This window comes from Bactrocera dorsalis, chromosome 6 (genome assembly GCF_023373825.1).
Source record: "Bactrocera dorsalis isolate Fly_Bdor chromosome 6, ASM2337382v1, whole genome shotgun sequence".
In the NCBI taxonomy this organism is placed as follows: domain Eukaryota; kingdom Metazoa; phylum Arthropoda; class Insecta; order Diptera; family Tephritidae; genus Bactrocera; species Bactrocera dorsalis.
In genome coordinates this window covers 9,657,184-9,673,922 of record NC_064308.1, presented here as the reverse complement: position 1 = coordinate 9,673,922, position 16,739 = coordinate 9,657,184, and the positions used below count along the sequence as shown (strand labels likewise).

Below are 16,739 nucleotides of genomic sequence, written 5' to 3'. Positions count from 1 at the left end.
AAAAAAGATACTTTTTGGAATTATCCTAAAAAAAAAATTTCCATAATTTTCTTAAGTATTCTCCTTGTTTGGGCGGAGACCTATCCGAATTGGTGGTAATCACCGAAATCGATCCAGGCGTTCTCTAGTTATAAGCGTAGTAACTAACATCACTTTCTTTTATATACATACATATATAGATTAAGCGATGTGATAAAAACTTGATCCACAGATGTCGCCTTTTACTTTGGCATCGTTTTGTTTAATACACGTTTACGCCAATTTAAGGTTTGAATATTGGATACTGCGATGGTAGCGCCATCTATCAGTCAAACATTCCAAATTTAAAAAATGATTAAAAATGAAAAAATAATTTAAAAAACATTTTCCAGTGGACCAAATTGTAAATATAAACCATTCCCGAATCTCCTTGAACGTGCACACAAAATTTCATCAAAATCGGTCCATCCGTTTAGGAGCAATTCCAAGGCAAACACACGGTCAGAAGATTTATATATATAAAGATAAACTAGTGGAACGGAGGTTTTTATTCTATTTATGCGGGATAACCAATTAATAGAAACGGAATTAGAGATATACTGTTTACAAACTTATTCATGGTCCTTCGAGCCATAGTGCCAGGCACTATGGATTAAAACAAAACAAAAAAAAAACATTTTTTCAACTAAGCACATATGTATGCATATAAGAAAATACAAAAAGTGTAATAATTGTGCGGTGACTATAAAAGTACTTTGCATATACATAAGTATACACAAACAAACAACAAAAGTGTGCAGTGCAAAACAAAAAACAAAGGAAAAAATTGGTGCAGTGACCCAACCAGAACAAAAAAAAAACAGTAAAGGAAAAACCAACATATACATATACATATATACAATAAAAAAGAAACTGCTAACTAAAAAATATATTTACATACATTCGTACGTACGTATGAAATTATATGAAGATTCACGGTGGTAACAGAGAATGTGAAGTGACAAAAATAAAAAATAATTACATGAAAAATCAAAATATACAAAACAGTCAACAGGTACAACAAAAAAACAAACAGACATACGGGCCGCAAACCATAAAACAAAACATAAATAAAAACAAAATTAAACAAGAAACGGGCGCGAACAAAAAATATGAAACAAATATAAAGCAACAAAAACTACAAAGCCAATGTCGCAGCAGACTGGAAGGAACTGGGTGGAAATAAGGAAGGAGGAATTGGTGACAAAAGGGGCATACATACATACGTTAACCCCGCGTCAAAGTTAGCGTATTTAGTCCATTTTTCATATATACTTAGTAATATGCACATACATATGTATGTATTAAAAAGAAAATACGGATAAAAGTTTGGTATAATACATACATACATATGTATATCTAAATATTTAAAAACTTAAATAAAATAATTATCAAATTCTTATCACGTATGCATACATATATAACTACTTATAACATTTATTCGTTACATATTATATAATTGCCAAGCGCAAAATATATATTTGTATATTTATATACATATATCTATAATACATACATATTAGACGGCGGTCCTAATAGATACCATGGAAAAGTGCATATGAACATAAGTACAGGGTAGGCCATTTAAAGTTGACCCATTTGTTTCTAAAAAAAAAGAACAAAAGAAAACAATGTTTTTTGTTCATTTCAAAAATAATTTATTTTGGTCCAAGGGGATTTGTTTCAGCTAATATTTAAAAATTAGATCGCGTAAATGGGCACCTTTAGCTTTGACAGCTAAATGCACTCTTTTTTCGACATTTTCCATGACTTTGGCCAATGTTTCGGATGATATGGCGGCTGTTTCACGTCGAATGTTGGCTTTCAGTTGAGCTAAGGTCTTTGGCTTATTAGCGTATACCTTGGATTTTAAATAACCCCACAAATAAAAGTCTGGTGGCGTCAAATCTGGTGATCTCGGTGGCCAGTCAACATCACCATTTTTCGTTTTCAGCCATTTCGACGGCCCATTTGCCAAAATTAAGGCGTCGCGGATAATCAGCTGGGTTTAGTTTTTGTGCCATTTAAATTTTATATGGAAACATCTTCAAATCTTTATGAATTATGCGTCGGAGAGTGGTGCGAGAGATGTCTAATTCCTGAGAGCGGCGATAACTCGATGTCGATGGAGTCTCCTCAATACTGGCTCGTACAGCTTCGATATTTTCATCAGAACGTCTTGTGCGTTGTCTGGATGCATGGAATTAGAGATATACTGATTACAAACTTATTCAGTGCCTTTGGCTTCTACCAAATTTGTAATTTACGCAGAAATAGCAAGTATCTGATTTGTGATTTTCAGGTTCATCCATGTAATAGGCGCAGAAAATGGCAGTGCCTTAGTACGGCCTTTGTACCAGGTCAAAAGACCACTTTCGCAAGTAGTACATACAGTTTTTGGTATCCAAGCTTCACATATAAAAGGTATTCCAAAGAAAAGATAATATGGTTCTTCAATTGTAGGGAATATCTTTTTTCTGCTTTGAAGGTGCGTAAAATGTCCACAAATAAAACAAAACCAATCTCTTAATTTGCAAACAGATTCCGCCAGGCTTATTTAAGCTTTAACTGTTTTTTTTTATATTAATTTTAGTAAAAATCACACCCGATATGTACTGCTTAGTAAGTCAATTATGCTTAATTTTATCATACCCGATTTGTAAGTCACAGCTGACTAGACGCGAGAACTCAGTATTTGGCCCGGCCGAACTTGACGACGTTTTCACCTACTTTGTATATGTTGGCGTGTAACTTTTTTATCAATCGTAAAGAGCTTTATTTACAATAATGGTGTCTTTGGTGACCCCCACTGAAATTTTCCGCCAAACATTTTCGTAGAATATTTTAATCCTTAAATGTCCTTTTTTAAAGGATATTTTTTGATTTTCTCGAAAAATGGGTCAAATTGACCCATAAAGAAACCAGTTAGAGGGTTAAGATCTTCCACAAAAATAATCCTCATACAATTCCACAATACAACTCTGATCATAAGAATTCTCTCAGACATTAACTTACAACATTTTTTTCATATAGTATAATGCTCCCTTCGACCAAAAAATGAAAACTTTGACCCACTGTAAAAAAAACTCAGACGTGCTGGACCATAAGTTTGTTCTACAAAAATGATCTACTCAACATACCCTTTCAGAATTATAGGGTCGCTATTCTGTTCCATTCAAAAAGTCTTCATTTGTTGGACAGTGTAATTTATGGAAAAATTTAGTTTCCCTTTTAAACGCAGCTGGGCCACCATTGCGCGACATTGCGGGGTGGGAAAAGGTAATTCCAATAATTGCACAGATAAATTATAAATGTGATTAAATGTAATCAATTAAAGGTTTGGGCAGACTATAAGATTCACTTAAAGGCAAAAATGCGACGAAACAAAAATAATATTTCGGGAACTGGAGGTGGTCCCTCACTTTTCATACTCTTATCACAGTTAGAGCATCAAGTGAGTGAGTTATTGTCAATAGAGGAATCAATAAATGGAATGAGTGGTACCTTGTCATTTGGTGCAGCTACAAGCAGCCTGTCGGAGGTAAATGCAGACCCTACCGAACCAAATACACAAAACAGTGAGTTACCACAAAGTTCCAAAGTGGCATGCACACCTCACAAAAAACAGCAGACTCCTCTTAATACACAAGAAAATGAATTACCACAATGTTCAAATGTGACGTACACACCGCGCAAAAAGCAGCAGACTCTGCTTGAACAACAAGCCGAAAACCAAATTATATTCCAGAATAACTCGATTAAAGTGTTAAACGATATAAATTTTAATATAAAAAACATTTTTAAAAGATTGTAAAAGAGAAATAAATTATAAAAATACGAGTATATGTACGTGTATATTATTGTATTTATGAATGTTCTTACCACCATTGCATTTATGCTGAGTTTTAGTTTACGATAAAAAAATAAGTGTTCATTCCGTGATGGTTGTATCAACTGGATGTGCCTCCCATCAATCACTCCAATTTCGCCTGGAATTCCGGACGTCAAGTAGAAGGTTCTATTTGCTTCAATTTTTTCCTCAATGGTCAAGGGAAACACGATATGCTTTGGGCACAGAGTTTTCTCGATGGCATCGCACACTTCCAAGATGCATCGGGTTGGGCTAGCCCTGAATGCCTATCTTGGCTGACCGAGTGTTGATACCCGCCCTGTGCGAGGAACTTCAAGGTTGTTGACAGTTTTACAATTTCTGGAATTGATGTGGTCCTTTGAGCGACTTTTAATTGGGGTCTTATGTTGTCCAAAACATATAAAAATGCGTGCTTATTGAGGCAGAAATTTTGCATGAAGCTAAAAACATAAAATGTGTAGATGTTAAGTACATTTTAAAGCCGCAATTTTTTACTAACCTTTTATCGCTTAGAGACATAATGTCCGAATTATCTCGAATGATTCTTCTATCAGTACTTTCCTGAGAATAATAATGCTCCCACAATGCCACAGAATTCATTTTTAAATTATTCAACACAGTTTTAACGAAGAAATTATTATTATTGTCTTTATTTTGCTCGTTTATACTTTGACATTTTTGGAAGTAATGCCAACTATTACATAAAAAGAAAAAAAAGCAAAGGTGAACAACATTGTTAGCGATGCGTAAGCAATACAAAGTATCAATTGCCTATCGCATCGCATTGGGCTTTCGAATCGCATTGTCTTTCGCATCGCTTTACAGAGTAAGCCCCCTTGTCTTTCATTGGTATCAGGCTAAGTGATATATCTACATTTTAACTCCAAAATTGACGAAAATACTCTCTTTGTAATCTTGTAAAGCGTTTCACCATCTCCTACACCAAACAGTGTAGCTACTTTGCGAATCGCCGCACTTTCACCCGATGAACCCAAACGATATAAGGTTATAGCTAACTGTAGTTCTACTGAAAATTGCCTAATGGATTGAGCGTTGTTAAACGGTGCACTGTCTTTGATCAAGGACAATAGTAAATTAATCTCTTGAGACTCGGAGCATTTGTTGGTAACGTCCTTCGTCTAAATAGTCAAGAACATTAGTCCTCCATTCCAAACACTTAGGCACATTTTGATAATTTCCGCAATGGTTCGATAAGATAATTGTAAGACTTTCATACAATTCATCCATAGCTTTCCAATAGCTAACGTCGTCTAAAAAGTTCAAATTTTTGATTTTTTTAAGTTTGAAAAAGTGAAATAAGCAATTACCATTCAAATGTAGTAATATATTAGAAGCAGCTTCTTCAATTGTAAAATTAACGAGTTTTTTGTTTCTCAGAAATTTGTGGCATTTTTAAAAAATAGATTCGTTAATCTTTCGCAATTTGTTTTGTACATTGGCCGAATCAGCCGTTCATATATCATTAAATTCTGCAATGGGTGCTCTCGTGCCAATGTATATTTCGGTATAGTATTTTTGCAATCTGCAATCTTGCAAGAGCAAGCGAATACCCCTATTAGATACAGTCAAGAAAAAAAGTCTAAATGCACTCCTCAATTTTGATGTACCACAAAATTAGGAGCGATATTTGAAAAAAGAATTATATCAACATTTAAGGCACTAATAACAAATATTATTTGTAGAAAAAAAAATATGTTAAAACATAATAATAAGCGGGAAATGCAGCAGCATGGCTGCCCTTTTGCTTTATCTCAAAGAACAAGTCCTTGAGAACATTTTTTCAAATTTTCATAGAGATTCGAGCAGTAAAAAAACAGTTACAGCACTTCTAACCGCGCGCCTCGTCACGGCCCCAAACCCGAGCGGTTTCGCTTTAAACGCGAATATCTCCAAATGGTGCTTTTTGAAAAATGACTTTGCGGTGCCATGGATTGGCGGAAAACTACTGAAGCGATTTTATTCAAACTTTTTTGACCGTAATGAATTTTTTAGCGAAATTTCTAGTGACCAAAAAGTTAATTTTTTGCATAAAACGTTCCCGTGTGCACAAAAAAAAATCATAAAAACGATTGTTCAAGCACAAGGAATTACACTAAACTAATGAAATTTGTTTACTTTTATGGTTTCAGTTGACTTGTTCGACCTGGGGAATTTTCATCGCAAGGCTCATTCAAAAAAAGGCCTCTAAGGGAAACAGCCACCCCTTAAAAACGATTTGATATTTTACCACGAAATTTCGCACAAACATGGTTAATAAAGTATACTATCAAAAAATAAAAACATTCGTGTTATGAAATAATTATACCTAAAAAATCCAAACTTTCCATTTTTTCTTCGACAAAGAAGGTATATAACCCCTTAACATCAAAGAGAAAATTAAGAGGAAAGAAAGCCTAATAACAGTTATCATTGATCTCCCTATTTTAAATTACAAACAATGCAATTATTTAAGTGGACAAAGCGATAATTATAGTGGAGTTCCTTTTACCTTGGTCAATGAAAATGGATAATCGAAAAGAAATATAAGTTACAGTTAGAAATATTAAGGTAAATCTTCGAAAACAAAACAAATCGTGTGAAGAAATTGCTAAGGCCGTGAAATTAAGTCATGCTACTGTACAAACGATCATTAGAAATTATAATAATACCAATAGTACCGAGACTAAGCCTCGGTCTGATGAACATAAGAAACTTTAAAGATCAACCAGGATCTAAAAATAAATGCCCCAAAATTAGCGAAACACATCGAAATGAAAATGAAAGGAAAACCAAATAAACCCATTTTATTTACTAAAGTTTCACATAGACTCATAAAGTTATAAATTATAACGATCCGATAACTTGGGTTTGGGAAATCAATGAACTTTCCAACAAGTTAACGATCCGAAGCATACTGCGCACGTTGTTCGACACTGGCTTCAATACTATGCTCCAAGACAGCTGAATTCCCCACCCCAGTCACCAGATTTAAGCCCAATGGAACAAATTTGGGACGTTTTGGAAAAATCAATACGAAAATTGGCAAGAAGTAGCCGTGAAACATTAAAAACCGGCCTCATTCGTGCTTGGGCCGAAATAACACCCAATATAACGGAGAATATGGTGGCATCAATGTCTCGACCAAATACTAAAAGATATAAAATTATCATTTTTTTTTAATTTCTTTTAAAGAATACTAAGTTTTTGTGGTTGTATCTACACTTTTTCCCATGAATTTTTAATGTTTTTTATTGTTGGCTTTATTATGTAAGTGAATTTCTTTTTTAAAAGTGCCTTAAATATTGACACCATTTTTTCCCCTTCAAGAAAATGTCCCTAAGAGGATTTTTCGAAATTCAAATTATTTTTCGAGGTACTGCTCATTTTGTGACGCGCCGACAAAACCGTTTCGCAGCCCGTGACAACTTTAAACTCGTTTATCTCATAACTACTTTTCTAAAAACGGTGTGCATCAAGTTCTACTCAACCGATTCACATGAAATTTAACACAGAGCTTTCTTATACGTTATAGTATCGCACCACGAAGAGCTTTCGAAAGAATTTTTTTTTAATACCGAACCACAAAAAACGGAAAATACGAAACTTTTTTTTCATACCTTCACCATTTTGTAATTTTTTTTTCAAAAACGTTTCGTAGTGCGATAACTACACTTTTACTCTTCACCCATTTCGCATAAATTTTCATTTTAGGTCATGGAAAGGATTTATATCCTGTACACCAGGACAAGCCATTGTTTCATCAGTCTCTACTTCGGTGAATTTTTTTAAATTTAATTCTTTTTCTTATTTTATTTATGTTTTGTATTCTTAGAATATCAATAAAAAGCATGTAAAAAAAATGGAACGTCAAAATAATTTTTTATTTTTTTTTATTGCGTCAAAAATTACCTAAAATTCGGGCTTCTAAACCAGAATCCTTAATATTTGTGGCGCGATTCTGTAAACAGTCTCTAGTCAAGAATGATAGAAACAAAGATTGCGCAATGACGAGTTCAAATTTTGTTCATTCTTCGCATCTACGTCACGGTTGACGAACGTACAATCAGCTGATTTTCAGTTGTTTGTTTTTCTTTGCAATAAGAAGCAATTTTATATTGCAGGCATACAAAAACATGAATATCATCAAAAGTTAACATCAATATTAGTGAATATTAATAAAAGATATCAATATATGTGATTATTTTATAGTGAACATTTACCTACATATTTATTTAAATGAATTTTCATTGTATTATTTAATTTTGTCTCTTTGCTGTGTTTGTTTCAACCATATACATTTATGTAAATAAATACATTGAATATTTTGTAACCAAGTATCAATTTATTTTCTTATTTTCTTTTTTTGCTATACAAGTTAGCACCCCATACATTCAAAAGTATCATATGATGCAGTAATATCATATGATACAAAGTAAAATAATATGATACCACTAAATCGCTGAGACTGCGACACGTGTAGTGGCAACCTATGGGAAGCGCAACGTCAGCGAAGTGCCAACCTGTGGGAAGCGCAGCGTCAGCAAACTCCGTACCCGTTGCAGCGGCAAACATAGGTTTAGAGTTAAGTATAATTAATTGTAAATGTTAGTTCTTAAGTGGAATTCAATAAAGGAGCATAGCTCCAAAAATATATTTTTTTATTAAACATAATAAAACGTTTTTTAACTGGCGCCCGAGCAGGGACCAGAGCGCGTAAGTAGTAATTGCCTGAAAACCAAAAAGTAAGGCTCCGCGAGTGGCGAACGGTAGTGATTGTGAAAAAAAAAGGAAAAAGCCTGAAAATAAAAAAGTAAGGCTCCGTGAGTTAAAAACAAAAAAAAAGTGTGTGAAAAACAAAAAATACAATAAATACTTTGCTAACGAGCGGCTACAACGCACAACGTGGGATTTCTAAACGCCGAGGGACCTCAGTACTGTTAAAGAAAAGGGACAACCCCGGAGCGCAGCACAACATCCTATGGAAAGCTGGAAACACCTAATGTAAGATTTATAAAATATTATATTTTAAGACTATTATAAAGAATACGGAATTTGAATTGAAAGAAAATAATTATTCGACACAGAAAAGAAAACAAAGAAATTATAAAGAATTTTATTATTAAGAATACGGAACTTGAATTGAAAGAAATTAATTATCCGACACAAAAAAAAAGCCTTAAATTAACGTAAACTTTACGAAAAGATTCAAATATTGTCAAAGAAAGTACTATTGCAAAGGAAATTTTTTTTTTTTTTTAAACTAATTAACTTAAAAGAAAAGATTATTATAATGCCGGATACAGCCGAAGAGCTAATTGAGCAGCTAAATCAAATGAGGCTAGATTATGGGCAAACCACCCATCCTCCAAATCCTTCCACCCATCCTCTAAACCCTCCCACCCCTAACCCAACTTTAATAACGACAATAGTCCGTGAAGTACTCGAACGAATGAGTACACAGACCGTAACAGACTTTACAGAACCCGACCATAGCGTGACACTAAACGCGAATAACATAAATGAACTAGACAAAATTCCGGACATGGTGAAATGCCTTAGGGAATTCTCAGGACGACCAGGAGAATTTAACTCCTGGAGGAAGAGCGTAGACAGGATTTTTAAAGCCTACGAGGGAGTCAAGAATACTCCTAAATATTTTGCAATACTTCATACTATCAGGCATAAAGTAACTGGTGATGCCGACACCGCACTAGAATCATATAATACTCCACTTGATTGGAGCCAAATTAGAAAATGCCTTATGATGCATTATTCCGATAAAAGGGACATAGGTACCCTCGAATATCAGATGACCACTCTCGTCCAACGCTATGACGACATTCCGACCTTCTATCAAATAGTTTATCAACACCTTTCACTTATATTAGATAAAATTTCATGTCTCGAGTTAAGTGACGAGTCCATACGGACTATGACAAACTCATATAGGGACAAAGCTCTTGATACATTTATTAGAGGACTAAATGGCGATTTACCTCGTCTTCTCAGCATGAGAAAATGCCTTATGACACCTTGCCACAAGCATTGCATTTATGTCAAAAACTTGACAACATGACATATAGAATAAACCACGCGAACAATACACACAAACTCAATATTCAACCACCACCACGACCTCCCCGAAATAACAATTTTAATAATTTCAATAACAACAGACCTTTTTACCCCGAATTAACGTATTCCCATTCCCCCAGACGAAATTTCGACCAACAAGCATTTGGTCGTCAATCAAATCGATATCACCAACACTCTCCCAACTATATGCAAAATAACCAAGGATTCATGCCGAGGTTTAACAATTACTCGAACAACCCCCATATTACCAGAGAAAATACCTCCTTCAATAACAGACCGAATTTACCACCTAAACCACCGACCCCAATGAAAGTAGACCAATCAATACGTTCAAGACAAATCAATTATCAGAATAGGCCCAATACATTCCAGGACAATCGACCACCGAAACGTCCGATTTCCGCACAACTAACTCACCCTCCAAGCAAAATACAACGAAATTTTTTTACTAACGCAGTAGAATCAGACCCCAACGGGATATACGACGACAATTCCTACGATGGCAATTACGACAATGCAGGAAAAAATGAGCCTGATACTATTAATTTTTTAGATTAGCGCCGTCTTCGCTGCCTTATTACGAATTTAGAACAAGGCGCGGAGACACAATAGATTTTCTTATCGATACCGGATCCAATAAGAATTACATCCAATCCACTAGAATTAGGAATCCAATTCTGAACGAAAAGCCCTTTACGGTGAAATCTGTTGCCGGAACAATTGAAATTACTCACCATACCTTCGTCGACATTTTCGGACCAACAGTAGGGAAAATAAAATTTTTTATATTACCAACTTTAGGGTCGTTCCACGGCATAATAGGCAACGACACACTTAAAGAATTAAAAGCAATTATTCATACCGACAAAAATTTGATGACAATTTGTCGAAGTATAAATATAACGTTAAAGCAACGAATATTTCACGAGGTGAATAATGTGGCAATCAATACTCCACATCTCTCATTACAACAACAAAACTAAGTTAATAACATTATTGATAAATGTCCAAACCTTTTTTCCGATCCCGATGAAAAACTTACCTACACCACCCTCGTAAAAGGTGAAATCCGGACAACAACCGAAACCCCCGTCTATTCCAAGCCATACCCGTATCCCATGGCATTAAAATACGAAATCGAACGCCAAATTGAAGAACTCTTAGACAACGGAATAATAAGGAGATCGAAATCTCCATATAGCTCCCCAATTTGGATAGTTAACAAAAAGGCAGATGCCTCTGGCGAAAAAAAATTCCGAATGGTCGTAGATTATCGTAAACTCAATTCAGTTACGATTCCCGATAAATATCCCATACCAGAAATTAACGAAGTCCTTGCAAATCTGGGAAACAATAAACTATTTACTGTTATTGATTTAAAAAGTGGGTTCCATCAGATTCCACTTCGCGAGTCAGACATTGAAAAAACAGCATTTTCCGTAAACAACGGAAAATATGAATTCCTCCGCTTACCTTTCGGTTTAAAAAATGCTCCGGCCACATTCCAAAGAGCACTAGACGATATCCTTCGTCAACATATAGGAGTAAGATGCTACGTTTACATCGATGATGTAATAATATTTGGCAAAAACGAAGAAGAACATTTTAAAAACATGGAATTAGTATTTCAAACCCTAGAAAATGCTAATATGAAAATCCAATTAGATAAATGTACATTTGCTAAAGAAGAGGTAGAATTTTTAGGATATGTAATCAGTTCAAATGGGATAAAAACCAACCCCGAAAAAGTAGAAGCGGTAGCCAAATTTCCAGTTCCACAAACTCTCAAAGAATTAAGATCCTTCCTAGGTATGTCAGGTTATTACCGACGATTTATCCAGGATTACGCAAAAATAGCTAAATCCTTAACAGCACTGTTAAGAGGAGAAGCCGGCCATGTCTCCAAACGGAAGTCGAAAAAGATAGAAATAGAATTAGACAACGAGGCTTTAGAAGCATTTAATAAAATAAAAAATACTTTAGTATCCAAGGATATAGTTTTAACGCATCCAAATTTCGATAAAGATTTTGAATTAACGACCGATGCCTCAGATTTCGCATTAGGTGCCGTCCTATCGCAAGACGGTAGACCAATTACTTTCATATCGAGAACTTTAAGTAAAGCAGAAGAACATTATGCCACCAATGAGAAAGAAATGCTTGGTATAATATGGTCACTTAATTCACTTAGAAATTACCTCTACGGTTCAAAAAAAGTTAAAATTATCACCGATCATCAACCTCTTACCTATGCCTTAAGCCATAAGAATACTAATAGTAAAATGAAGCGATGGAAAGCCATTTTAGAAGAGTATAACTACGAACTAATTTACAAACCTGGTAAAACAAATGTAGTTGCAGACGCAGTTTCAAGGATACCAATACAAATAAATTCACTCACACCTACGATTCATAGCGATGAAAGCTCAAGCCATAATTTAATCCCTTGTACAGAAGTTCCAATCAATGTTTTCAAAAATCAAATTTTTTTCAAGATTGACGAAATATCCTCATATCAATTTAAAATAATTTTTCCAACAGTGCATAGACATATAATTACAGAGCCAGAGTATAACGAACAGTCATTGATTTCATACATGAAACGATACCTTAACCCATCCGTTATAAATGGAATTCATACCGAAGAAAGGATAATGGGTATGATGCAAAATATCTATCCTATTCATTTTAGTAGCATTAAAAGCCGATATACCCAAAAACTAGTTGAAGATATTAGTAATGAACAAGAGCAGGAGAACGTCATATTAAAAGAACATTTAAGAGCACATAGGAATGCCACAGAAAATAAAACACAAATTCTCGAAACAAAATATTTTCCCGGTATGTTAAATAAAATAAAACGAATAATAGCCAACTGCACCGTTTGTAAAGAAAATAAGTACGAGAGGCATCCCAATCAACCGAAAATTGCAGGAACTTCATTACCAACATATCCAGGACACACAGTTCATATCGATATATTTTTAACGGAAGGAAAAATAGTAATGACAGCTTTAGACAAATTTACAAAATACGCAGTAACAAAAAGCCTAAATAGCAGAGCAATAGAAGACGTCAGGAAACCTTTAAGAGATATTATATTTTTCTTCAGAGTACCAAAATTAATAGTTATCGACAATGAGCCATCTTTAAATTCAGCCTCTCTAAAATTTATGATGAAAGACGAGTTAGGAATAGAAGTTTACACTACTCCTCCACACAAAAGCCAAGCTAACGGACAAGTGGAAAGATTCCACTCTAAGTATATTAATTGAAATAATGCGCTGCATAAAAGAAAACGGTGGACACAGAAATTTTGAATAACTTTTAGAAAGAGCAGTATCCGAGTATAATCATTCAGTTCACTCCACTACACTTAAAAGACCAGTAGACCTATTTTTTCATAGGAATGTTACATTTACCCCCGAAGACATAGAAAGAACTAGACAAAGCAACTTAGAAAAATTAGCTGAGAAACAAAGAAAGGATATCGAATACCATAACAAAAATAAGAAGGAAATAAAATCATATCTACCAGGACAAATAATATTTGTTAAGAAAAATAGGAGATTAGGAACTAAGTTAAGTAAACCCTACAGTAAGGAAATAGTTAAGGAAGATAGAAGTAGTACCGTGTTAACTGAAAAAGGACAAATAATTCACAAAGGTAGAATACGTAACTAAATATGTACTGACATTTTTTCCAGAATATTACTACCGCTATGCCTGGCGGAAGTACAGATCCTCGACTACTCAAACTCCCAATTAATAACAATAGAAAAGGGAACGGCTAGACTACAAACAGGAACATTAGGATAATACATGAAATTGACATAGAAAAATATACGGACACACTAGACCACATAGAAGCGACTATTAAAATTGAAACTATCCGCAAAAACCCTAATTACCCCTTCATATCCCATTTAATAACACAGATAAGAGCCCAACTTAACAATCTAAAAGTAGAGCAAAAAATTAAAAGGTCAATAAATTTCCTGGGTAGCGCATGGAAATGGATTGCAGGAAGTCCAGACCATGAAGACTACGAAATAATTTCAAGTAAGATAAATAATGTTTTACAAAATAACAATAATCAGGTATTAATTAACAAACTTACAATAGGCAAAATTAGCGAGATAACAAATATTACGAATAATATTGTTACGAATTTACTCTTGCTAGTTTACTTTGTTAGGTTCGTATCTCTGGATTGACAAATAAAATCAACACTGTTTAATTTAATTCAACAACTCTTTATTTCACAACTCGTCTACACTATAGCAGTTTACTCTTAGCACTGATTGATTACGTTGGCGCTGCCACGGCTTATATAGCCACGCACTTCTCGCTGATGCCGACGTGTCCTTCTAGAATATCGCGTCTGGAAATTACCAGAACATACGGCTATACGGCGCCAGACGCAAGCAGACAGTCGCGGCGCCAGACTCTGCAATTGTTCAAGCAGACGGCTGTGGCGCCAGATGTCTATTGTTTCGACAAGCGGACAGTGCGGCGCCAGATGTCTATTGTTTCTCAAGAAGACAGCCGTGGCGCCAGATGTCTACAACAAGACAAATGCTATTCCATATACCTACAGCTATTGTTCATAATCAGGGATGCATATAGTAATACAAATACAACTTAATACTACTTTTGTAACAATATAATTAAAACCATGCAAAATGAAAAGAGTTTAGAAATTGAAGCATTTTTACAGCTAAAATATAAATTAGAAATAATTAAGGAAGAAATTTTAAATATTGCATACGCAATACATTGGGCAAAAGCCAATATAATAAATTCTTTTATCTTATCAAATGAAGAAATAACTATTGTGAAAAAAGTAATAGACAATGACAATATTCCATATGTTAATTTAGACGAAGCACTCGAATTTTCCGAAATAAAAATTGCAACCAATGGCAAAATTATAATTTATATTGTTAGCCTCCCAACCGTAGATTACCAAAATTGTAAAACTTTAGATATTAGAGCAGTAAAAAATAACGGGAGAATTAATAAAATCAATTTCAATACAATTCTAAACTGTGAAAAGGGAATTTATGGAATAGAAAATTATTGTAAAAAATACAATTCCTTACAAATATGCTTAAGCAATAATGTAATAGATTTAAGTAATGATACTTGTATAAATAATCTTTTAAAAAGTCGTTTGCCAAACTGCACGGAGGTCAACAACCAACATATTCCAACCATAGAGGAAATGGGACCAGGAATAATATTTCTAAATAAATACAACGGAGAAATTTCAATAAACAACAAACCTACATTTTTAAACGGGACCTTCATAATTTTGTATACCAACGTAACAATCGTTATCAATGGAAAAAAGTTCTATAACGAAGAAAGAACAGCAAGTAAGCCACTACCAGCCATCCTTCAACCGTCATCCGCACTACACAATATAGAAGAATTCCTCTCGCTAGAGATGCTGAAACAGCTTAACTTCAACAATACAAAAGAAGTAAGTCTGTTAGAAGCAGCAAACAGAGTAAAGCACAGAACCAGCACCACGCTAATCATCTTTTTAATATTCATCGCCCTAATTTTCGGGAAGAAACTTCTGATCAAACAAAAAGAAGATGAACGCAACAAACTCTCACAGCCGGCAATAGAAGGTCTCAACCAAATTTTTAATACACCTAAAGATTCAAACGAGGACGTTTGAATTTCAAGGGGGGACTAGTTAGCACCCCATACATTCAAAAGTATCATATGAAGCAGTAATATCATATGATGCAAAGTAAAATAATATGATACCACTAAATCGCTGAGACTGCGACACGTGTAGTGGCAACCTATGGGAAGCGCAACGTCAGCGAAGTGCCAACTTGTGGGAAGCGCAGCGTCAGCAAACTCCGTACCGGTTGCAGCGGCAAACATAGGTTTAGAGTTAAGTATAATTAATTGTAAATGTTAGTTCTTAAGTGGAATTCAATAAAGGAGCATAGCTCCAAAAATATATTTTTTTATTAAACATAATAAAACGTTTTTTAACTTACATATGTTCAATTAAGTTTTTATTTAAGGAACGAATTCTAAAATACATTCTAGCTCTGAAAAACAATTCTTTTACTTTTGAGCTACAATCGGCTCTATGACACCTGGAGCTACGTCAATTTTCTTTGACCACCATTGCAGAGTGCGCACCCCTGGTAGAAGAAAGTTGTTTCTCCTTAGAAGTTTGTACGCTTTCGGGCTCGTTGAATATAACGTGATCGACTTATTTTTATGTCTTCTTCTTTCCAATTCCGCCGTTTGTTTCCATCCCTTAATTTTTCAATCTATTTATGTGTAATGAACTTTAATATATTTTGCAGTATACTATTTAGAATTTGGGCACTTACCTGGCCGTTGGTGAAAATGCAGCTAAGTTTTTGCTCCAAATTATTTCAGTGGAATTCCGCGGTTTTAATGGAAATCCTGAGGTGTTTAATTTTTGCTAACTGCTCGTTTTTGAACTTTTTCAAAGTTCTAACAACACTATGCAGCCTTTGTCAAAAAATAATAAGAAATACACATACTTATGTAATATCAAGTAAGGAAGGGCTAAATTCGGGTGTCACCGAACATTTTATACTCTCGCATGATAAAGTGATAATCGACATTTCATTATCCGTCATTTACATATTTTTTTATTTTGCTGTAAAATTAATTAGATTAGTAGTTCCTGAGATATGGTTTCTGGTCCATAAGTGGGCGACGCCACGCCCATTTTCAATTTTTAAAA

At 34.5% G+C, this 16,739-nt stretch overlaps 1 protein-coding gene across 1 annotated transcript; it reads left to right on the top strand.

The window, feature by feature from the left end:
• Positions 1–1,548: 1,548 nt before the first annotated feature.
• Positions 1,549–15,677, top strand: LOC125779144 (uncharacterized). Its single transcript, XM_049459783.1, has 2 exons — positions 1,549–8,890; positions 13,693–15,677. The coding sequence occupies exon 2, from the start codon at positions 14,664–14,666 to the stop codon at positions 15,675–15,677; it is 1,014 nt and encodes a 337-aa protein (XP_049315740.1). The 5' UTR covers positions 1,549–8,890; positions 13,693–14,663.
• Positions 15,678–16,739: the final 1,062 nt, after the last annotated feature.

What these genes read in the sequence shown, in the direction of transcription:
- LOC125779144 (XM_049459783.1), top strand. Translation starts at nt 14,664, where the DNA reads ATGCAAAATGAAAAGAGTTTAGAAATTGAAGCATTTTTACAGCTAAAA.